Source organism: Ursus arctos, unplaced genomic scaffold (assembly GCF_023065955.2).
Source record: "Ursus arctos isolate Adak ecotype North America unplaced genomic scaffold, UrsArc2.0 scaffold_9, whole genome shotgun sequence".
NCBI lineage: Eukaryota > Metazoa > Chordata > Mammalia > Carnivora > Ursidae > Ursus > Ursus arctos.
The window spans coordinates 10,791,058-10,814,852 of record NW_026623111.1 but is presented as its reverse complement, the minus strand read 5'-3'; the positions used below and the strand labels follow the sequence as shown (position 1 = coordinate 10,814,852).

Sequence of the window (23,795 nt, the reverse complement as noted above, 5' to 3'; positions counted from 1 at the left end):
GATCTTAAGTTCTAAAATGTAAATTCTCACACCACAGACTTTTAGAAATTTATACAAGTTATTCTGTGACTTAGTACCTCAAATTTACATGAAGGCCAGTTGAAGAGAATCAGAGGGAAAAGAACAATAGAAGAAAAGAGGCAAGAATTTATTTGATACCACCACAACCACTACTGCCTTACACAGAAGTAATTCCTTATTTTCTCAGTAGTTCTCTTCCTTAAAATAGCAGAGATTCTACTTCAGGAGTCTTGGAAAACAGAAGTTTAGCAGTCAAGTAATAAAAATGATACTAGACACACAAAAATACATAGTAAACAAAAAGTTTTAAAAGCATCCACTTTAAAACATGTGTTGGCATAAAATCATACTTTAAATCCGTTTTCCTGAATTCCTTTAAATTGTTCAGGGAACACTGGTAAAGTCATTGTGACTTGCTAAAACAGATCTTTCCGAGAACTGTTACATCACGGCATTTCTTTCCACAGTTTTCAAATCTTTTTTTTTTTTTTTAGTTGAAATTAATTTTTTTTGTTTACTCTTACACTTTTGGGGAGGGGGTAAAAAATATTTGGTAAAAATGCTTACACAGTAAGACCTTTTTGCAAACTGCTGAAGGCAGGGAGGGAAGAGAGCCTAACAATAATCACTGTCTTGTTCTTTTGTTTAAAACAGAATGAACTGACCCACACATACGTAAAAAGATCACAGATTATTTAACATAGGTATTCAAATACAAAAACTGCAAAATCACAAAACTGCAGTTGGCAAAACATGATTTACTTTAACCATTAAAAGAATCCATATTTGTTCTTCTTTTGAAAAGAAAAATATTTGCCAAGAATGAAGACAGTCAGCAGAAAACAGGATGTTAAAGGCAAGAAACCAGTGTAGAATAAATAAAACAGATCAGTGTCACTAACACTAAGGACAGCATAAAATGGTGTGTTAGTGTTCCTGATCTGGAGCGAGAGATGGCACGCTCCCTAGGGCTGGCTGAGCAGGAACATCCCGTCGGCATCAGGCAGCCCTCAACAAGCTATGCCAGGACTTGTCTGCTTTCAGTTCCGACAATGTAACAAGCTCTTCCATGCACCCTGGCCCCTCTGTCTAGTTGACACTTTCCCCCAATATTTTTTCATCTTTGTGCTGTTCAAGCTTCAGATCTTAGCTTTCTTTACTCCACAGATAAATTAGGTACCCCCCTCCCCTTACCTGTTAACTCCCCAAGCACCTTATCATCTCCCTCCACAGCACTTCTAACATTCTATGGTTAGAGGTATGGATTTTACGTATATAAATATTACATAAGTATATTACATGAGTGTGTGTGTGTGTGTGTGTGTGTGTATACATATGTAATACATATAATGATAAGGTCCCTCCTCTTTCCCTAGTAGTCTATAAATTCCACAAGAACAGAGACTATGTCTGTTCTACACAATTACAGCCAAGGTCTTCGACACTACTTGGTACAAAAGTGGGCACACTTAGAATAAAGTGCATCCAGAGCTCCATTTTGTTTGCCATCTCTTCACACCTGTAGAGCTGCAATGAGACAGCCTTCCTACCTGCTATGCTAAACCACAGAACCTTAACATTCAACAATGGAGGTTCCCTACTGACCTGTAAAAATCACTGGAGGGTGGGAAAATGGAAATAAGCTGTAGTGAAGTATTTTGGGCTACAATGGGGATGGGAGGTCCCTCTGTTAGTACTATTAGTCAGTTCTCAGGCCAGTAACTTGCCAAACTTCCTTTGGATTCCAGAGAGCTGCCTGATTGTTTTCCTTTCTACTGGCACTAAGTCTTACCTTGAGTAGTTTTCTCCTTTCCTTTAGAAAAGTAGAACCGAATGCAAATTTATAGTTTCTGCCTTTCATCTCTGTGGAAGCTAGCCTCCATGACAGCCTCCACTGATGCTTGCCTCCCAGTATTCACTTCTCTTGAGTAGCAGACCCTTACCCAGTTGAGCAGGGATGGCCTGTGTAGCTACTAGGATGTCATGGAAATGGTGGTGTGACATTTCTGAAGCTATGTCACAGAAGACACTTGGGACATACACCTTGAGCTTTATCTTTGCTCTGGGGGATCCAACGAATACACTGTGAGGACACTCCAGAAGTCCCGTGGAAGGGTCCACATGGTAAGCAACTGAGTTCTCCTGCCAATGGCCTGGGCTAACTTGCCAGCCACAGGAGTGAGCCACCCTGGAAAAGGAACCTCCAGCCCCAGTCAAGCTTCCACATGACTGCTACCTCATGAGATCCTCAGTCAGAACCAAGCAGCTAATTTAGCTCCCGAATTCTAACCTACAGAAATCGTGCGAGATAATAAATGTTTATTGCTGTTTTAAGCTGCTAAACTTAGGGATAATTTGTTATACAGCAATACATAACAATATAATCTCTCATCACTTAAGCTCCTTATCATTAACTTAAGTCAGAAACTTTTATCATAAATAGAAAAGGAAACAAGAAATTAATTTAAAAAAATTACCCTACAACTCCCTTTTCCCTTTCCATTAGACCCCATAAGGAGGACAAAGCAAATGGCAGACTTTTTGGAAACATTTAAAGAGGATAAGATTCATTCATCTTTTTTGGGGGGAAAAAAGAAAAGAATTTCCTTGTATTAAACAGGAATTTTCTGAAAGGAATGAAAGATGAGATGGAAGAGATGGGACAGAGACTGAAATGCTGTCCTGAAGATGAGGAATGGAAAAAGAGGCAAGTTCAGAGATTGGCTTCTTCTGTTTTGTCACAACCCTGCTTTTAGCAGAGTTTACGAGGTCTCACCCAGAGAAAATGTGCAATGATCAGAATGCGAGGAGGAACATATACAAAATGATATCCTAGAAGGTAGTGAAGTCTGTACTAATAAGAAAAGAAAAATCTTTATGTAGCAGCGCTTGGGTATCAGGGTCATTTTAAATAAGTATATGGTGGCAGTATGCAGAAGTACCAGTCTTATTTCTATTTCTATGTAGAGAAGATTTCTCAATTTTTTTCTTTTAATTCCCTGCCATAATAAATGTAGAACATAAAATACTCCCATTAGAAACAGAGATTCGTTACCATAATTCTAAAAGGTGGTGCTGAGCACATTTTCCCCCTTCCCAAAGCCAAAGATAATTTTTCTAACAAAAGAGTTTTGAATTCATTTGAGATTTTTTCTTAATTATTAAATTCTTCTGAGCCTTAGGCTGCTTCCATTTTCTTTTCAAAGTCTTCTTTCTAGGTTTCTCTCCAGTTTTATTATAACACAGACTTTAGAAAAAAAAGAAAACCTGAGATAATTCTCCAGCAGAGAATGTTTTCTCTTAACATTTTCAAAAGACCTTTTTAAAGACTGGGAGAAACAACAATGAAAAACGTTTCATTATTCTCTGGTAACAGTTAAAGATGACTTTATCTTGTATAAGAATTTCTGAGAGTTTTCTTTCTAGATAAGCCAAAGAAATGAACAGGAAGAACTTCGTAATCATAAACTGCTGGATTCTATTATTAAACAGTGGATCCAAGACAAATGCCATTAGAACTGTCAGAGTAACAGTGAAAGAGAACAAGACCCCAATATACAGATACTAAAAAAATTAGATTAGCTTTTGGTTAGAAGCCCCCCCCAAAAAAAACCCCCAAAATATAATATTTTTTATTACTTTGGGAGAATTACCATTGCCACATACTATTAATAATCACTAATGATCTCTTGAGTTTTTCAAGCTCCTTAAAAATAAGGGAATTAGAAAGATAAGAAACTCTTTTATAAACAAAATCCAGAAACAAAACAAAATAGTTAGATATCTGATCAGTATTACCAACTCAACCTTAAGCCACCACCTTGCTGCCAACACTGAAGTTCTAGAGTTTTGGGCTAAATCTTTCAAGGGAATTCTTACTTGGCTTTATAGAATTAAAAATTGGAAAAACTACCGAGTAGTCCATGGTTTTGATTCAATGAGAGATGCTGAGCCAGAACCAACCAGTTGAACTGCTCCTGAGATCCTGACCCACGGAACTGTGTGACGTAATAAATGTTTATTATTGTTTTAAGCTGCTAAATTTTGGGATAATTTATTATGCAGCAATAGATAGCATCTCTCTTATCACCCAAGTGCACAGTTTGCTAGATTTTCACCATGAATATAAAAGGCAATGAGATATATTGTGCAAAGAAATGTAAAATAATTAGTAACATGTAATGTACAGACAAATGAAAACAAGTATGTTAATGAATATCTTCAGATACAGTTAATAGTAAGACTAATACTGTAAGATCGGTGGAGCTGATTCTTTTTCCTAATCGGCCCCAACTTTTTTTTTTTTTTAAAGATTTTATTTATTTATTTGACAGAGAGAGACAGCCAGCGAGAGAGGGAACACAAGCAGGGGGAGTGGGAGAGGAAGAAGCAGGCTCCTAGCGGAGGAGCCTGATGTGGGGCTCGATCCCAGAGCACGGGGATCACTCCCTGAGCTGAAGGCAGACGCTTAATGACTGCGCCACCCAGGCGCCCCGGCCCCAACTTTTATGAAACCTCAGAGAAGCTACTATAAAAGATCCCCTTTCAAAACCCTTTGGCAGTAGAAGAAAAGTGGGGAAAGGAAGTTAACTTGGGGCAATTATAGGTTGGAATCACTGCAAATTGTAAATCCAAGTATTCCAAGGATTTTTTTTTATTTCTGTATTAGATAGAATTCTAGAAAAGTGACTATACTATACACTTAGATCCTCTACAGAACTGCAAAATATCTCTAAACAGTGGCTTTTTCTTAAATAACAAGTCAAGAGACATGGGTTTACATTTCTCTCTGCATAAATCGGAATAAATCTAAATAAACTACAAAGAAAAAAGTGGGACATTTCACAAAGGTTTTTATTAACAAACATAATAGCATCTTATAGATGATATAGGTGCTACTTAGTGCTAATTTTCATATAAAAAATGGTGAGATAACAAAATTTGGTGCACGATATAAGAAATAAAAAAAGTCACCTACCCTTAAGAGGATCATGCTCTGCTCTCATAATATCAATAAGGGAATTCTCCAAAGAGTGCATATTCAAACTGTCATACATTCTACTTCGATCCTAGGAGAGAAAAACAAAGACTCAATATGATGTATGCAACTTTTTCAAAAACTGATGATAAATATACCATCTAAACCTTCTTACATAAAATATGACATCTGATTAATATAATATTACTAATCACTTGCATCCCAAGACAATACCAGTAACTAAGGATCTCAGGAGCTATAATATCTCTTGTATTGGAGACTACTACATTTACTATATTCATTGCTAAAATCACATATCAAAAGTAAACTTATTTCACTGGAGGCATTAATATAGTAAAATAATTTCTATTATGATCTCTACCAACTTATAAAGATTTCTGAAATGTTATACACACAGAAAGCATTTTTAGTTGTTATTTAACTTCTGAACTTTTCTCATGTATCTAGAAAGACACAGGCACTTAGAAAATAAATATTTTGGGGGCAAGGAATTAATCCCATAATGGCACCATACTTTAAATATCTATCAAACAGTGTACATTATTTAACTCAGAATTTCACAATAATAAATACATAAACATACCATATAGTTAATATCAAAAGCATGAACTATTAATATCAGAACAAAGACTAACACCTAGAATATTTATATCCAAATCTCGCTCTCTGAAGCCCTCATATATTGGTGTCTGCATTTCTAAATCCTCTTTCCCTCTACACCCTGCAAAGAAGGCAGGGATGGAGGGAGGAGTGGGTGGAAAGTATTCTCATCTCAACAAGTTTCCTACCTCAAGTCCCAGAACAAAGTCTTTGTGTAGCTGGAAGTCTTGTTTGCTAAATGTTAAATCTGTCAATCTGCTTACCAGAAGGAATTTGACTCTTTAATGCCTATGAATCTATACTATTATTCTTTTTTTTCGTTTTTTTTAAAATATTGATATATTTTATTATGTGACATGAAAACATCACATTTGTTAATATTTCTGATCTCATCAGAAAAGTCTTAAGATGGGAAGTTATCAAGTTCACTGTAGTGGATACACATTTTCCAAAATGTAAGTTTTTATTTTTATTTATTTATTTATTTTTAAAGATTTTATTTATTTATTTGACAGAGACAGCCAGCGAAAGACAGAACACAAGCAGGGGGAGTGGGAGAGGAAGAAGCAGGCTCCCAGCGGAGGAGCCTGACGTGGGGCTGGATCCCAGAACGCTGGGATCACGCTCTGAGCTGAAGGCAGACGTTTAACGACCGCGCCACCCAGGCACCCCTCCAAAATGTAAATTTTTAAAGCAGCAATTAGAAATTTATCACTGGCAATAAATACTGTCAGTTGTTTTTCTTTTTCTTTTTTTTTTTTTTAAGATTTTATTTATTTGACAGAGAGCACAAGCAGGGGGAGCAGCAGGCAGAGGGAGAGGGAGAAGCAGGTTCTCCACTGAGCAGGGAGCCCAATGCAGGGGCTTGATCCCAGAACCCTGGGACCATAACCCGAGCAGAAGGCAGACGCTTAACCGACTTGAGCCACCCAGGCATTCTGCCCAACACACCCTCAATGCACTTGAACAAATATCCATGGGGGACTACCACAGCAAGCTCTGGCCCGTGCCCCCTAAATCGCCAAAATGTCAGTGATGACTCCCACCCATTCAAATGTGTGTAGGTGTTTGTACAAGTGTATGTATATGAAGGAGAGGCAGGGTAGGCCATTTTTAACTCTCAAAACATGATTAATACATAAAAAGAAAATGAAAGAGTAAGAAAAATGGGGGGAAAAAAGTCTCTACAGAAATCAGAATTAGGCACTTCTTAACCTGAGTCCATGAACTTCAAGAAGGACCATGAAATCTCTGAGATTATATACAATATTCTGTATGTGTGTGTACACATAATTTTTTCCAAAGGAGTCCATAATCCAGAGACTACTTAGAGCCAACCTTTCAGAAAGCTAAACATAAGAAGCTTTTCCTGAAAATATATTTACTCCATCAAGTGGAGTAAATAAATTAGAATTGTGAGCTTTTAAAGCTAGGGGGCCAGAATTAGTACTGTAGACTAAACAAATTGCTGTTGAGGAATATAGAAGTGTGCAAAGTAATGCTAAATGGTAGAATGCTAGACCAGTTGCTCTACTCCAGCTTTATCACCATGCGGCTATATTGCTACTCCTACTTAACTTTACTTAATTTTACATCATTAACAATGACTTTGGTGGGGGAGACACAGAGAATCACTGAACTAGAATAGGGGTTCTCTCACTTAAGCATGCTTCAGAATCATCTGGAAGGGCTGTCAAACCCACAGATCGCTGGGACCCAGCCTGGGGACTCTGCTCAGACAGAATCTGAAATTCAACATGTATGGAGTGGCCCCTGCAAATCTGTATTTACGGTAGGTTCCCAGGCGATACTTCAGACTGCTAGTCCAGGAGCCACACTTTTAAGAAGTGCAGAGCTTCCTGATCTTGAGTAAGTTACTAAACCACGGTAGGCTCTGTTCTATCCTCTAGAAAAGAAAAAAAATTGTTTCAGACTAGACAATGCCTAAGTCTACTTTAAAAATAATAGAAATAATAGAAAAGCAAAAGACTCAGAGTACTATGTAATAAATGAAATAAAACTGGAATAGAGATGAGCATGGTCCTTGGGCAAAAATGACATACCATTTTAGTAATCCAAATATTTCCATCTTCCGTGCTTACACTATACTATATTCGTAACTAATCTGTTGATTTTCCTGCCTTACCCCCTGAACTAAGTTAATTAGGGGTAGGGACCTTCTAATTATGGGATATAGCTAGCTCTCAAATGTTTTGAACGAATAGTACTTTATCTCTACTATAAAAACTTTGTGAACTCAAATTGAGTTCTGTGAGGGCAAAGATTGTTCAGGACCATGAAGTCTACTTAGCATTCTCCATGGAACAGGTACTCAGATGTAATCAACAAAACTAAGACAAGATGTATTAAAAACATATTTAAAATAGAATTAAAAAACATAAGCTATCATGATAAAAATTGTATATATAATTAAGTAAAAAAAAAAAAAGCCTCAGTAGGTATGTGGTATATACAGGTTCTAAGATATATTATAAATATTTTATATTCTATTTACCTTAAATTCTTGCAAAGAAAACGTATTATGGTTCAGGGATATCTTCTCAGGATGATGTTTTTTGAACAGGATCAGACTATGCCCCCATCACAGTGGACCTATGAACTTAATTAATGGTGACTATTACCACCACCCAAATGGCATTTCTCACACCTTTTTTTTTGATCACACACTAACTCCATTCAAGGAGTATGATCTTCCTTTAGAGCAAAATTTAAAGTAAAATTAATGAAGTAACTCCATATACAGTGTCAATGGCAATGTTCAAGCTAAGAAGGGAAATATATTAGCTAGCTATTCAATAAATATTGGTGACCATTAGGTAATCAACAGACAGCGGTTATTCAAAAAAGCTGCCTGTATTGATAGCTTTAGCTCTAATGCCTACATCCAACTGAAATAGTGTGATGCCCACTTAATAAGGACCCTTATTTTCCCTTGCATTTCAAGTCTCTCAACATGAAACAAACTCCTGCTTTAGTAAAGAAAATAACAAAGCTACTATAAAACTATTAGCTTACTTATACTTTGGTGAGCATCAGCTGCACCCCACATGATTTTTAAAGCACCAAACACAAAATAGCCTTGAGCAGGAAAAGAGCTCATGACATCTCAAAATCACTTTCTACATTTAACGAAACCTACAGGCTCATGTTCAAAAAGTACAGATAATGCCATTAAATAAAGTATGGGGATTAGAACATAACTTCTGAAAAAAACAACAACAGAAACAAACCTGATTATAAAACAAATCAGGATATTAGAAAAATTTATGTTGACACAAACTGCCACTGGTTTAAAAACTAAATGGAAATTGTGAAACTATTTTAAGGTAAACATAAACACACCAAAACTGATTAGTGCACATATGGAAAATCAAAACAATGTAACTTACATTTATTACTACATGACTATTTGAATACAGCCAAGATGTTTCACAAAAGTAAGAATCTCTAGGAGGAGAAGTTTACCCCAATCTATTTTAAATATGAAAATTATCTGACAAAGAATCAACTTAAAGGGGTTTTCAGAAACTGAGATTACAGAATCTCACAGCAATGAACAGGCAAAACTGAGGAAAACATTTTCGGGAAAATGACAATCTATTATATTCTAATATTTTATTATTTTCATAAACCCAGACATTTGCCATAAAGACTTACAGAAGCAACAGTACAGTCCTAGAAAGGCTGAAAAACACAGAAAGAACAAAGTAATCCTAATTTTAAATAGGATAACCTAAAAAAAGATTAGAAATGCTAAAAAATAAAGAGGTCAAGAATATTAAAATCAGTACAACAAAAAGAACTTGAACTTAATTAAAAGGGGACATTTCAATGGGATGTTATATTTTTACTTTGATATATTCAAAACCCTGTCTCATTTCAAAAAACACAGTCAAGCAGAACATTTTCTTCTTGAAAATAAAGTATTCACCCAAACAAAAAGGTGATGGATTATAGGAAAACCCTGTATTGTCATATTTAAAGATATACCAGATGCTTTAACATATATCTAAGTAGAAAGATCAGCTTTTGTTGTAGTGTTGAGTTTTCCAATTTTTGCTTTAAAATAACAAAGTTGTACTAATACTATGCTCCATCTTCTGTAAATACTGTAATACTTCTGTAAATACTGATTTTACCTGACGACACGTGGCTACTGCACTCTACTGATTTAGCAGCAGGTGACGTGCTACGTCTTACTGCACAAAGTTGAGTTCAGTCTCCTACTCTATCAGTCTCTGGTTGTTTCACACAGACACCCGCCCTTCTTCATCCGACTGGACTTTCACCTTCTCAAAGGTAAAGAACAGAATTTCTCCCCATATATTCCCAGAGTAGTTAAAACACTACCACATACCTAACGAACATACATTTTTTGAGCTTCCTTTATTAATCTGAACCTCGACAAAGTGCTATGACAGTGACTCTGAAAAACATTGTTCTAAAAAATCTGTAAAGGTCCCAAATAGCTAAAGCTATACTAGTATCCACAAGGATTAAATGGAAAGAAAGGCAAGTAGAAAATATGCCGTATAAGAATGTATCAAGTACAGTTAAAGAACAGAATGCAGGATACAAAACTTAAAAAGAAAGCATCCATTACCTAAGCAGGTACAAGAGAACTGATTCTTTCTCATTTTCAGTAAGTGTTAACAGTTTGTTGATTACCAATGCCCCCTGAGGTTCATCTCATTTAAGGACCACAATTTAAAGAATGCTCTATTAAACGAAAAATTCTACTTGGTCTGCTACTATATATTGTTTTTTGTGTAAAATGAATAAAGACACCAAATAATATATTTTTCTGAGAGGTCCCCGTATTATCACCTATCATGTTATCACATTAACAGTCTAGATATTACAGACTGGTGGGAAATATCTTCAATTAATTCAAGGTAGTTTATGTGACATGCTCAAGAACTTCCACAGGAACAAAAATCTAGAATTGAATATATTGATAATTGATATTGACAGGCCAACACCCATCTTATAAGGCTTCCCTAGCCTTATAGGCTATAGCCTTATAAGGCTAGCACACTTTTAAAGGCATTATGTTGCTTTGTTTACACGAGAACTGATATACCATATATAAACCTGTAAGTAATAATCTCAGCTACTAGTATATTTACTTTTTGATTTAAAATATTCAAGTATTAATGAAAATATTGTAATCCCAATATCTAATTGAAAAATCAATTTTAAGGCAATTAAAATTCATACATCAGAGAGTATGACTTCTTGCAAGCGTAACTACCTAACAGCATTTTAAAGAAAAGTATTCTTAGCCTTAAAGAAATTAACACAAATACCTAAAATTCATTTCAAAGTCAGCAATGTGTTTAAAACTTTACCTTTGTTTTTAAAAAGTTTTAAAGCTTTTCCATAAGAAAATAATTAAAGTAAGGAAATGCCAACCAACCCTAAAAATTTTGTGTAACTGAGTAAAACCAATCTACGAAACTATTTTTTCCTATTTGCTGAATGTTAATTACATGTCCAGTTCTTGGTACAGGTAAGGCCTCAAGTATCCAGGTACAGGAATCGAGACTCCAATTCTAGAATTTAGTATATATTATATGCCTAATCAATTTGAAACTAAAAGAAATAAAAAGTTAATGTTTTAAAATAACATATTTATTAACTGAGATATATTAACATTAAAATGTTCTATATAATGAAAAAAAATCAGAATGAAAATATTGCCCCAGATATTTAAGTGCTTAAGAATTTTCTATAATTTTAACTTTGCAAAATAGTGAGGAACTACCCAATGGTTTAAGATACCAATTGAAGTTTGTAGCTGTTGCTGTATTTTTAAGAACCTCAACTTCAAATACCTCAACCTTTTATGGAAAGATAGAAACACAGAACAAATTTTGTATAATAAGTACCCTTAAGGTCCTCAAAAGAGAAAACCACATTGCTTTTAAGACCAGTTGGGAGGTCATACACTGTACCTTGACTGCTTCAATCCAATTCCCACCCCTTCTCCCCAATAAACCAGGACCTTTGTATTCTAAAAATAAGGTGTGTGTGGGGGGGGGGGGGAGGTGTACAGGGAAGAAAAGAAATGGCCAAAATAGATCAGAGAAAGTATAAGAGCTAGCCAAAAAGGCCTTTCATGATCTAGTTCAAGGTTCTCCTTTTATAGATAAGGGAACTATGACCTAAAGACATGAAAGCCCATAGACTGTATCCTCAGATGTCATAAGGACTGAGAAAGAGGAAGAAGGTTCAGGTTTCAGACCTCCTTTCCTTCTAGTTCAGTTCACTTCCCACTATCTTTTTCTTCACCACCTCTTCAACTTCATCACATCACACCTCTGGCTCAAGGGTCCAAAGGGAATGCCTATCTCAGCAGTTTACCAAAAGAAAAAAAAAATATCTTTAAGCACCTAAATCCTTTTATGTAAAATGAATTTACCTAAAATCCCAGGTTATAAAACAGGTAAGAACAGAGTGGCTTTGAGTGAAATCTAAGTGGAAGCGCTGGAGACAGCCCAGAGGCTGACTTCCCTTTCATTTTCACCTCTATCTACTCTCTAGCACTCCACCAACTGAAACCACCTCAATTACCTCATTTCTCAACATGTGCCCCGCCCCTATGGTCCCTTTATGACAGCTAATCTGTCTTCTCTCTTCTCCATAGTTAAATATCCCACATACATGTATCCTCTTGCTTCTTCCTAAACATGCTCTCCAAATAATTATGTCCTTTCCTCTCTAAAAACATGTCCCTTGCCACCTTCAAAATGATTATCATAATTTTCCTCTTCTAACAGACCATCTCCTAGCCATTTATGTATTCAATTTGAACATAAAAGTGCTACCATAAAAATGTCACTAATATGGCCTAACTAGGCCAGAGTGGAGAAGAGAGTAGAAATAGATGGATAGCTAACTTAAATTATTAACAAAACAATAAATCACAAATTACATGAGATAACTACTTATTTCTAAGTGGAGATCCTGGTAGGACTATTTTGGTAAAAAGGCAGGACTTTTCTAAAATAAGTGTTAATGATAGATTATTGAAGTTACTACTAATACTCCATATTTGAAAGCTATTGACAAATGTATTATTAATCTATTTATAGAGTCCTTACTTGTAAAATCATCTCATGGTGATAAATTAACTAAGGAAGAGTCTTAGCTAAGGGTAACATAGCTCCATTCAGTGGGCTCCCACAATGTCAAGTCTATGCTCATTCAAGCTTCGGCTCTGTAGTAAAGAATCCTCATGTAGGACTGAGTTTTCTACTTGTCCTGTAATACTCATCACCGGGTACCCAGTATGAATTCAAATTTAGTCTGCAGGAAAAGAGATAGCATTTTGTAACCACAAAGGGCTTGAAGGTAATTTAAGACCGATTCCTAGCTTTTTGATTTAGGGTTTTTCTATAGGAAACTGATTATTTGGAAGAAGATAGTATATAACAGCAGTGACAAATTTTAGAATAAAGAAATATTATACATGAGGTTTTTCTTAAAGGTAAAAAAAAATTGAAGCTAGGCCTTCTTTAGAAATATACCTTAAGACAAATGTCGATTTCATGACAAAAATTTACTAAAAACTTCTATAGAACACTGATGAAATGTAAAATTGAATGTTAAATAAACACATGATTTTGTCCCCAACTGAAAATAACTCTGAAAGATAAAATCTGTTCAGTTTGACTGATGTTTAAAGTCAGGTGCTCTTGGGTATTTAATTCCTTTTTACAAAAACAAATTCTGTTTTGGAAATATAAAACAGTTATGAATTACTTATAAATCTGAAAATGAAGCATTTTATATTAAATAAGTGACCTTTTAAAAATAAATTGCTTTAATGTTCTTTGACATATGCTTAAAAAGGTATAACTGGAAAGTAAATAATAAATCTTACTCATAATATAAACACTAAACTCCTAGTCAAAATCCTGAAAAATATACACTGTGCAGCCTACCTGGTCTATTCTGGATGTTCCGGCTGCAGTGCACCAACTATCTTGGAGTGAATCTGAGCCCCAAGCTGGTAACTGCAAACTAGATCTCACCTTCAATAGCATAGAAGTTTTCATCAGAAATAAGCAGTTCTCTTCCCCACACCCACCCACAAAAAAAAAAAAAAAAAAAAAGAAAAAGAAAAAGAAAAGAAAAGAAAAAAAGAAAACAAAACAATCAAAGTTTCTTCTATCTTGTGTCTTTGGTCCTCTAAAAGACTTAGGGGGAAAAAAAATCTCATTTTAAATAGTTATAAGGACCTTTATTAGCCTACAATATCAATAAAACATTAAAAGGCCTGAAAAAAAAGTCTAATCATCGTAACTATTAGGCCACATTTAGGAAAAAATGGTCATTGAAACAGGAAGGACAAATTCTAATTTGATGCAAAAAGCCCTAATATTATTTTGCCATAATCACAGCTGTGCTAAGTATATTCTAATATATATATACATATATATATACAGCTGACCACAGTCAAATCTATGCACAATTACTTAACATTCTATCTTAGCTATATTGGAGAAGAAATTCATTTTGGTGGCCTATTAAAGATGAATAAATTAAGGCATTCTTGAGCTGCCAATTAAAAGCTTCATCATGTAGTTAAGAAATACAGCAGGTTTTTCTAGATTTTATGAAGCTTCTTTTCTACTGTGTGTTTAGAGAATTTTTTAGTCTCAATTTTCTCTACATAAGTACTTTATCTTTGGGCAATTATATGCTTAAAAATTAAAACTCTTTTGTTTTAATCTGTTAATTTCACCATACTACTATTACTACTACTGCTGCTACCACCACCCAATTTCTTACTTTGAAAGATAAACATTAGAAATAAGACCATTTACATACCATTCTTACCTGTAAGGGTAAGAGTGTATTACTATTGTTGTCTGTTCTGAACACATTATCTTCAATCCAAGATTTTGGAGTCAACGATGGAGTAGAGCGAGTAAATTTCGGTGGTGCTATGACATTACCAGAAAATGGTTTCTTCAATGGCGATATCTGATTCATAGTTCCTGGAATTCCCATGTTTCCAGTTCTACGATGATCTCTGCCATGCATTGCTCCCCAGGACATACTTCCAGTGCCCCAGCCACTGCTCTGATGGTTGCTCCAAGGAGATTGTTTCAGAAGAGGCTGAGAAAAACACATCTGTTTAAATTATAGGCATTTAAAGAGTTTGTAATTCAAACTCAAATTTAGGCCTGTGCTAAGAATATATATAATCTTAAAAAAATAAAATCTCTAGAGCAACAGAATATATCGTAACAGGTCATGAAAAGTAATAGGTTTGAGATCTTGCTATATGAAAACATTCATTTAATGCTAGGTGAGTTTTCATCCTCTTGTCCACTTTAATTATAATGAACCAAGCAGATGTTTCATGACAATTATTAAAATAGAACCATGCAGTTACTTTTCTTTCCCTTCAGAATTGTACACATAAGCAGAAAAAAAATAAATACTTGAAAATTGAAATTAACTTTGAAGATCCTTAAAGATATGCCCTACATTGTGATCAAAACAACCACATTCTGCTAGGCATACAACTAAAATATGGTCATCAATTAATAAAGGTATGAGTAATGATAGGAGTAAAATATTTAGACTTTCGGGTTCCAAAACAAATTGCACCACCTCAACAGTAGGTAATGGTAACATTTGGTGGTGGTCTCTTGCAGGAACTAAAAACACCTTTTAGTATAGGGACAGTGTAGAAAACCTGTCTTCTCTGTATTGTTTATTCAACTTTTAAGATATTTTATTCCAATTTTAATGTAGTTTCTTTTAAAGCGTTTTTGTTTTTTCTTTCACTTAATCATCCATGAACAGTTAAGCAATTATCTAATGTTACCCATAGGTGGATCCACTGAGATATACTAAAGATAAACAACTATATGCTTTGATTATTCTAGCAGAGATCTTAATAATACAAATCTCCATTCAGTTCATTCATTTTGGAAAGTAAATTATATTCCAAATTAGAACCTATGACCAAAAAAGTTGAGAATCCACCAAGAGGCAATAACTGTAGTTTTTTGAAAAGTATTATTTGCTAGCAATTATGTTGTCAATAAGCTTACAGCTAACTTTTAGCTAAAGGAAGTATGGACCATGCAGTTGCTATAAGTAAATAAGTTGCTATAAGTATTCTTAAAATGAAACCTCTTTCTTGTAAGACAACTTAAAAAAAACAAACAAAAAAACCTTGATCTATAGTACCTTTAAATTTTTTTTTAAATGCCAATGTAATCATGAATATACACTGCCCCCTCCACATAGTTCAAAAGTATAACTCAGGGACCATGAACAAATCACTCCATTCTTGAGGGGCCTTACTTTCCTTACTGATACAGTGTTCAAGTTCTCTTCCAGTGATCTAAAATTCCATATGACAGCTGTGTGACCTCTTAAACTTCACTGTGAGAACCATCTTCTGACAAAAAGCAGATTATAGTTAAATATGAATCATGGTATACGGTCTTCTAATGTTCTATATCATGGTTCTAAGAATACAAAAGTACCTATAAATAATTTTCTGTGGCAAGCTTCCAGTTTAAAAAATTAAGACCCTGACACACAAAAGATAACTGCTAGAGATTATGGAAATCATGGGAAAGTGGAGTATTATTTCAAAATTCCATATTTTCAATCCTCATAGGCCACATTCTTGTTTCTCGGGAAGACACCAGTGATTCTAAATGAAAACTGTTAACTGTTACTCTGGTTGATTTAAATGAACTCTTAACTGTTACTTTGGTTAGATAGTATTCACCTTTTAAAAGGTTAGCCCTTGAAAACTTTAACTGGTCAATGGAAAAAGTTATAGGAGTAAGCAGGCACTGGTTAAGGTCCAATTTTTCTTCTCTCCCAATCCTTAATCACGAAAATGACCTTAAACACACTAATCACTACAATAAATGCTGACTGGATCAAAAAAGAACAACAAAATACTCTTTCAATGTCAATTAACCAACCCAGCGGTCATTCGAACATTGTATTGAGAAGATAACAAAACAAGAGCTTGAATCATAAAGGACCCGGATGAATAAAAAAACCCTGCCCGGTGTTCTCATAATTGCATTATCCGCTTCAAATATACATACCCCATAATTCAAGAAAAGGTAAGGCCACCAAAAAAATGGGAGTGCACCCTTTGACGTGTATAACACGAATCCCGGATTCAAGTTTAGTTTTGTCTTAAAGCCACCAAATATTCCTCACACATGAAGAGGCGCAGAAACTAACCCAATCTCGGAGCACCTCGGCTGTAACCGAGTGAGCCCCCGCGGGCCATCCTCTCTACAGTCGTCTGACAGCTCGGGACCGAGCCCGCGGCGCGGCGGCCGCCGCTCTCCCGACGCCGGGCCCTCGGCGGGCGTAGCGGCGCGGCGGGCAGGGCGTCCCGGCCGGCCACCGCCTCCCCGGCCAGACCTTGCCCGGGCCGGTGCAGAATGAAACAGACTCGATAGAAGAAAGCCTTTCCGTCCGTCCCCTCATTGGACGACCGGGAAGAGTCACGGGCTCCCCACACGCACCGTCTGCGGTGATCATGTTCCTCCTTCCCAAGTTCGCTTCCCACGACCGCTCGTCCGAGGCCGCCGCCCGAGCCCCCCGAGCCCGCCGGCCCTGAGTCCCCCGCCCGTCCTCGCCGCGTCTCCCGGGCTCGCGGATCGCGGACAGGGGCCCTCCGGGTCACGGGCGCCCGCTGCGAGGGACGGCCGAGCCGGCGCACCCGCCCGCCGCCGCCCTCGGTCCGGGCGCCATTCGGCCCCGGCCCCAGCCCCCACCGCCGCGCCGGGCGTTCGAGGGGGCGCCCGGCCCGGACGACTTCCAGCGCGACCCGCCTACCCGAGCCTCGCAGCCCATGGTGGCCACTGCCCGCCCGCCCCGCCGGGGGCTGGTATCCCGAGTCCTGTCACCCTTCTCCGCCCCCCCCCCCCCGCCAGTCCCACTCTCACTTGGGCGAGTGGCCCTCGTCGTCCCCGGCCCCGGCCCCGGCCCCGCGGCTCAGCCCGGCCGCCGCCCGCCGTACCTGGTGGTGGTTGTAGGAGTTCCTCTGTTGCAGGAAGGCGGCGGCCGCCGCCTGGTGCTGCTGCTGGAGCTGGGGGCTGACCGGCGACCTCCGGCTCTGCGGCTGCTGCGGCGCCGCGGGCGGCGGGGGCTGCTGCTGAGGTAAATTCATGGCGGGCGGCGGCGGCGGGGGCACGGCCGCCGCCGAGAAGGGGCCGCCGAAGCCGCCGCCGCCGCCGCCACCGCCACCGCCGCTCGCCGGCACGCTGAGTCCCGCGCAGCCGTGCGGGGACACGGGCGAGAAGCTCGGGAAGAAGGCCGGGTTCATGGACGACGGCAGCCCGGGGTAGAAGCCGTTCTCTGAATCGGGGCTGGGCGGCGGCATGGCGCTGAGCGAGCCTCCGCCGCCGCCGCCGCCGCCACCCGGGGTGGCGGCCGAGGAGCCGGGCTGTTGCGGCTGCGGCTGCGGCGGCTGCTGGGGCGGAGGCGGCTGCTGCTGCTGGGGCGGCGGCGGCTGCTGGGGCTGGGGCTGGGGCGGCGGCGACGCGGTCTGCACCGACCAGGGGGTGCCGAAGCCGGGCAGTGGCGGCGGCGACGCGGAGCCGCCTCCCCCTCCGCCTCCGGGGGGCCCCCCGCCCCCGCCGCCGCCCGGGTGCGGAAGGTCCGGGCTCTGCAGGCTGCTGAAGGCGCCCGCGCCGAGCGCCCCGCCGGGCAGGAGGTTACTGGGACTGTTGAGCAGAGGGTGGTTGGGGGACTCCATGGAGCCCGGCGCGGGGTTCACCGGCGGCGTCGAGGGGGCCAAGCCCGCATTGGAGGGCTCGGCGGCGCTGCCCTCGCCCGCGGCCGGGGTCTTGCGAGGGCTGCCCGCGCCTCCGTGGCGGCGCCGCGGGGCTGAGGGCGGCGAGGGCTGGAGCTGCGGGAGCGGGGGCAGGTCGGCCGGGCGCTGCCGCGGGGCGAAGTCCTGCGGCGGGAGGTGCGGCGGGTGCGGTACGCTGAACTGCTGCTGCTGCTGTGGCTGCTGGCGCTGGGCGAGCTGCGCCGGCTGGAGAAGCGGGCCGGGCGGTGGCGGCGGGCTGAACCGGCCGGGGCAGTGGAGCGGCGGCGGCGGCGGCTTCGAGTCCGGAGGGTGGGGAAGGTGGGGAGGGCTGAACTCTTTCCTCTTCTGGCTGCTCAGCTGCTGCTGCTGCCGCTTACTGAAGTCCTGCGGGGAGGAGGTGCGGCAGCAGCAGCAGGAGGAGGCGGAGGAGGAGGAGGGGTGGTGCAGACTCGGTTTGAAGTCCTGGGAGGGGAGGAGGTGGGTCACACCCGCGTTCGTGCCGCCGCTGGGGTGGTGGTTGGGGAGTTTCTCCGCGGCCGCCGCCCCCGAGAGCGGCCGCGCCGGCTGCTGTGTCAGCCCCAGCAGCAGCTCATCCTGCATGGTCTGCTGATGCGCCAGGAACGGGGAGGAAGAGGAAGCGGCGGCGGCCGAGCTGCCCGCGCCGCCGCAGCCGAGGGGGATAGGAAAGGGGGAGGCGGCCTCCGAGATGCCGGTGACAGGCAACGGCGGCGGCGAGAGCGGGCCGAAGGGCGTGGCGGAGGACTGCGGGGCGGCGGCCGCGGCGGGCCCCGCGGCGTAGGGACGGTACGCCCCGCTGCTGAACAGGGACCCGGGGCTGCTGCTTCGGAGCGGGGCGGTCTGCAGCAACCCAAACCCGAAGTCCCTCATTTATCAGGCCGGCGGCAGCGGGAGGAGACGCGCCCCGTCCGCTGCCCCGCCTAGGAAGCCGCCGGATCTGGGGCGGCACGGCCGTGGTGGAAGGAGGGGGAGTCAGTGAGAGGGACACCGTGACTGAGCCAGGGGCACCTACTTCGGCCCCGCCAGCCCTCGCGGCAGTCACCGCCGCCTGCCGAGACCGGCTCGGGCACCGCCGCCGCCGCCGCTGCCGCCGCCGCCGCCGCCCTCGCCGCTTAAGAACTCCGGAACGTGCGTCAGCGCCACCTCACAATCGCACCGCCCCCCGCGGTGCGTCCCGGCACGCGCGGGCGCGAGGCCGCCGCGCCCCCGCCGCCCCGCCCCCGCCCCGCCCCTTATTAATATGCAGGCTCGGCCGGGTGCGCGCTTGCGCTCCCAGGAGGGCAGGGGAGCGCGGGAGCGAGCGGCGTGTCTCCTCGCGCCCCTACGGTATCCAGGGAAAAAGGGAGGCCGGTGGCGGTAGCGGGCGGCCGACTCGAGTCTGAGCGCCCGCCGCGCGCGCGCACAAGGGCGAGCGCGCGCGGGCGGCGCCGACGGTTCCTGGGCAACGGCCCCTCCCGGCGCGGAGTCCGCGCAAAGGCTGCACTTAGTCGCACGCGCTCCGCCCCGCCCCCGTCGCCCTCGCGGCCCCGCCTCCTTCCTGTCACCTCCGTCCCGCCTCGGTCACATGAGGTTTGGCCGCTGGGACGCGGGCTTCCCGGGGCTCTGCTCCCCGCGGGGGAAACTGAGGCCGGGGAACCCGACTGGGAGCGGCTCCGGGTCGCGGCTCCCGGTCACGGTGGTCGCGCGCGGCCTGCACTTTGCGAGCGCAGGGGGGACGGCGGCCCCTCCCGCCCTTCGGGCTCAGACCGGGGGTCCTTAGGCCAGCTAGGTCTTGTGGGCACTGCCTGCCTGGCAGACCACTGAGCGGCTCTCTCTCCAAGCCTCTCACGCCCTACCACGTCGTCGCCCTAGAAAGCGCCTTCTCGGGCTTGTGTTTGTTTTTAGCTTCTCGTGCTGCGTGCTGTTTGGACCTTCCTGCAGCCGCTTGAAGGTGTTTTCTGCAGGGCAGACATGAAGCCCCAGCTGTACACCAAACGTTTTCACTTAGGCAATGAGGAGCAAAGTCCCAGAAACCTAACCGGGCTCCGTGATGGCTGTCTACACACATATATGCATATAATAGGTTAGGAGGCGAGCTCCCGTGGTAATCCTGGGCCAGTTCCAAGCCTTCGTATTTCATAAAACCATTTAATGTGCCATCATCAGGACTGCGGTGTGTGGGACTTATGCCCACCACATTCGTTCTGGCTCCCCTGTCCCTGCCCCCCTAGGGAGACTCAAATTTAAGTATTTCCTAAACTTTATGAGTTTTCAAGGGAGAAAGATTTCTCCCATCAGAGAAAAAAGGAGGTTCTGACTCAGCAACAGACTTGTTGAGGCTTGCAAAATGGAAGGGGAAAAAGCTTTCCATGGTGGAGCTCTTGTTGGATGCAATAGAAGAGGAACTAATCCTGTGTATTTCCTTTTCAAAAGAAGCATTTAACAGAGAGAAAAAAAAATATGTGAGGGTCTAGATAAAGAATAACGGAATGATCCTGTTTTGCAATTTTAACTTTTTCTTAGTACTTAGAGAAGTGAAACTATTGAAAGAATCCCAGAATACAGATTAACCCCAAAAGCAATAGAGGGGGTGTCCAGACTACTTGATTTTTAAAATTCTTTTTGTAGTTGAGATATAATTGACCTATAACATCGTATTGGTTTTAGGTGTACAACATAATGATTTGATATATCTATATGTTGGGAAGTAATTATCACAGTAAGTCTAGTTAACATCCACCACCACACATAGTTACATTTTTTTTCATGTGAGACTCTACTTGATTTTGATTTACAACTGGACTAAGATTAAATAGTGTTCTAGATTATAAAGGTATACTCCTATGGAGGTAGGCAGAGTGTACATTTTCATGAGTCTAAATTCTCTTTTCAATTTTATTTCTACTTATTTCAGTATTTCTAATTTATGTAAATCAGAATAAGTATGGTAGAAAGAGAACAACATTGCAGAAGGAAAATATGTTTCATGTATTATGTTTATGTCTGATGTCCTGTCTAATGAACTTTGATATTGCCTTTACAATAGGAGAAAGTATTCTTAAAAAACTCAAATTGTTCAGAAATTGGTCAGGTGTATAGAAAATTGGTTCGAGTTAATAATCTCAAAACCATTTTTAACAATCAGGCAAAATATAGAACTGGAGAAGTACTCTTATTATTCTGAATTACAATGTCTAGAAAATAACTTGAGTTCCTTACAATTAAAAATATAAATGGCCATTTCCATAGCACCTATTGACATATTCTTAACTATTATTGATTAATGTATTTTACAGGGAAAAACTGCTTCACAACTAAAGACTTTAAGACTGTCTTAAAAATGAACACATTTTTTTCTAAGTGAAGTTATATTTGGAATCATCTGCAGATCCAACAACAAATCTTGAAAGAGGAAGAAAATATAGGCATGAAAATTAGCTCAATCATCCACTAAAATTGCAGTTAGTGTAATGTACGGAGGAGTGAGAGCATACATTTACAAGCCAAATGCTGCCATTCTGAGCTAAAGTTTGAATAAAAACAAGATTTCTTGGTGTTCTAATACTGGTTTTGTTTTGGAGGATTTAGAGATCTCCAAAACAGAGAAAAGCCATCACGTTTAGTATTATGTAATAAGGTCAAATTTCATTTTAAGTACACTAAATTCCAAAATCCATCTGCCAGGCCGCTGCTCACCACTTTAACATCTCAGAGTGTTGTGAGGACCACATTTTTTTATAGAGAAGAAAGTTACATCCTGAAATCTCTATCTTTTAATTCGGTGATCATGCCGTCATTGAAAATATTCAAACAGAAAGGTTTCTGATGGTGGAGGTGGAGGTGGGTGAGAGGGGAGGGATTGTGGTCCTCTAGCAGCTCCAATGCCAAAATCTTATGAGGCTATATTCGATGTTGACCATATGATCGTTAACTCAGTCCCTGACCTTATTCAACAGTCTCTTGTTCATTTCCTACCATTGTCCTGGGCCAGTGTTATAAAAAATATTTTCGCTAAAACCTAGGACACACATATACACTCGTGCACCTGAAATAAAGCTTTGAGCAATTCGTACTCTTTAGCCATGCAATAAACTCTATTTTTAAATTCTATGTACTCTGTTAAATCACTAAATTGATCTCAAATCACTAAGTTGATTTTAAGTTCCATGATTAGGCCATGAGCTGAAATTTGTTAACACTGTCCTAGAAGACTATTTCTCACCTTCTCCTCTATCTCAAAGCCTCCTGACACCTTCTCTCCTCCCCTCATTCTCAGCTGACCTGACTTTCTATGACCCTGAGAAAATAGAAGCAGTTCTAGGAGAACTTCCACAGGTCCTCAACTGTACCCTTTTCCAGTCACTGTGCATCTGTTCCTATACACCTTCTTCCTGCCTGCTACATGGAGGGCCTGCCCAGACCCCACACTCCCATCTAAGGCCATTCCCTCCGCTGGTGCACCAGATCCTTCCCACGCCTGCTCAAGACATGGCTTCATAGACATCCCAGTCTCCTAGCCTTACCACATTGAACATGTCCAGTGTTGAACTCCCCACCTTGGTAAATGGTACTCCGTTGTTACAGTTGCCCAGGCCAAAATTAAAAAATAAATAAATAAATAAAGAGGTCATCCTTGATTTTTATTTTTCTAACAGCATATTCAAGCCATTAGTGCATGCTGTTTGTCCTACCTTTAAGTTATATCCAGAATCCAACCACTTCTCACCACACCCACCACAAGCAGACCAGGCCAGGCCACCATAATCTTTCCCTGGCTTGTTGCTCTTACCTCCTAACTAGCCTCCCAGCTTCTGATTTTGTCTCCCTACAGTCTATTCACACAGCAGCCAAAGACTCTTCTCAAAATGGAAGACAGATCATGTTAACTTCCCTGACTAAGTACTTATATTTTCCTAGAATAACAGTCAAGACATTTTCAATAACCAAATGGTTATTCATGGTTGCCTCCTGCTTCCACTAACTCCTCTATTTCCACCCACAATGGAATCCTTATTTCTTTGACACACTAGGCCAAGTCAGCCTCAGAGTCTTTGCCCTTGTAATTCTCACTGCCTGGAATAGTTGTCCCCTAAATATCAGCAGGGCTCGCGCTCATGTTTTTTGTGTCTCTGACTCATTTCTTTTAGGTCTCTGCTCAAGCTCATTTTCCCAGGGATATCTTCCCCCACCACCATTATAAAATAGCAATTCCTTCCTTCCACTCCAGCCTCCCTATTACTCGTAAGTGGTTTGGTTCCCCCCCCCCCAATCTGGCACTATGGACTTACATTGTTCATCTGTCCTTCCTGTTAGATCTCAAAGCCCGTGAGGGAA

General features: G+C 41.5%; 1 protein-coding gene across 10 annotated transcripts in view; it reads right to left on the bottom strand.

The window, feature by feature from the left end:
* CPEB2 (cytoplasmic polyadenylation element binding protein 2) overlaps positions 1–19,563 on the bottom strand; it is a 70,348-nt gene extending 50,785 nt beyond the window's left edge. For 3 of the 10 annotated variants that reach the window (XM_026514419.4, XM_026514420.4, XM_026514425.4), the window contains exons 1-4: positions 17,670–19,563; positions 14,489–14,770; positions 13,591–13,680; positions 5,000–5,090 (exon numbers count right to left, since the gene is read on the bottom strand). In XM_026514419.4, coding sequence (XP_026370204.2) covers positions 5,000–5,090; positions 13,591–13,680; positions 14,489–14,770; positions 17,670–19,352 — 2,146 coding nt within the window. In that variant the 5' untranslated portion in view covers positions 19,353–19,563. Of the gene's footprint in view, positions 1–4,999; positions 5,091–13,590; positions 13,681–14,479; positions 14,771–17,172; positions 17,246–17,669 lie in introns of those variants that run through there. The other 7 variants (XM_026514421.4, XM_026514423.4, XM_048211807.2 and 4 more) reach the window with 3 other exon arrangements.
* Between the last annotated feature and the right edge of the window lie 4,232 nt (positions 19,564–23,795).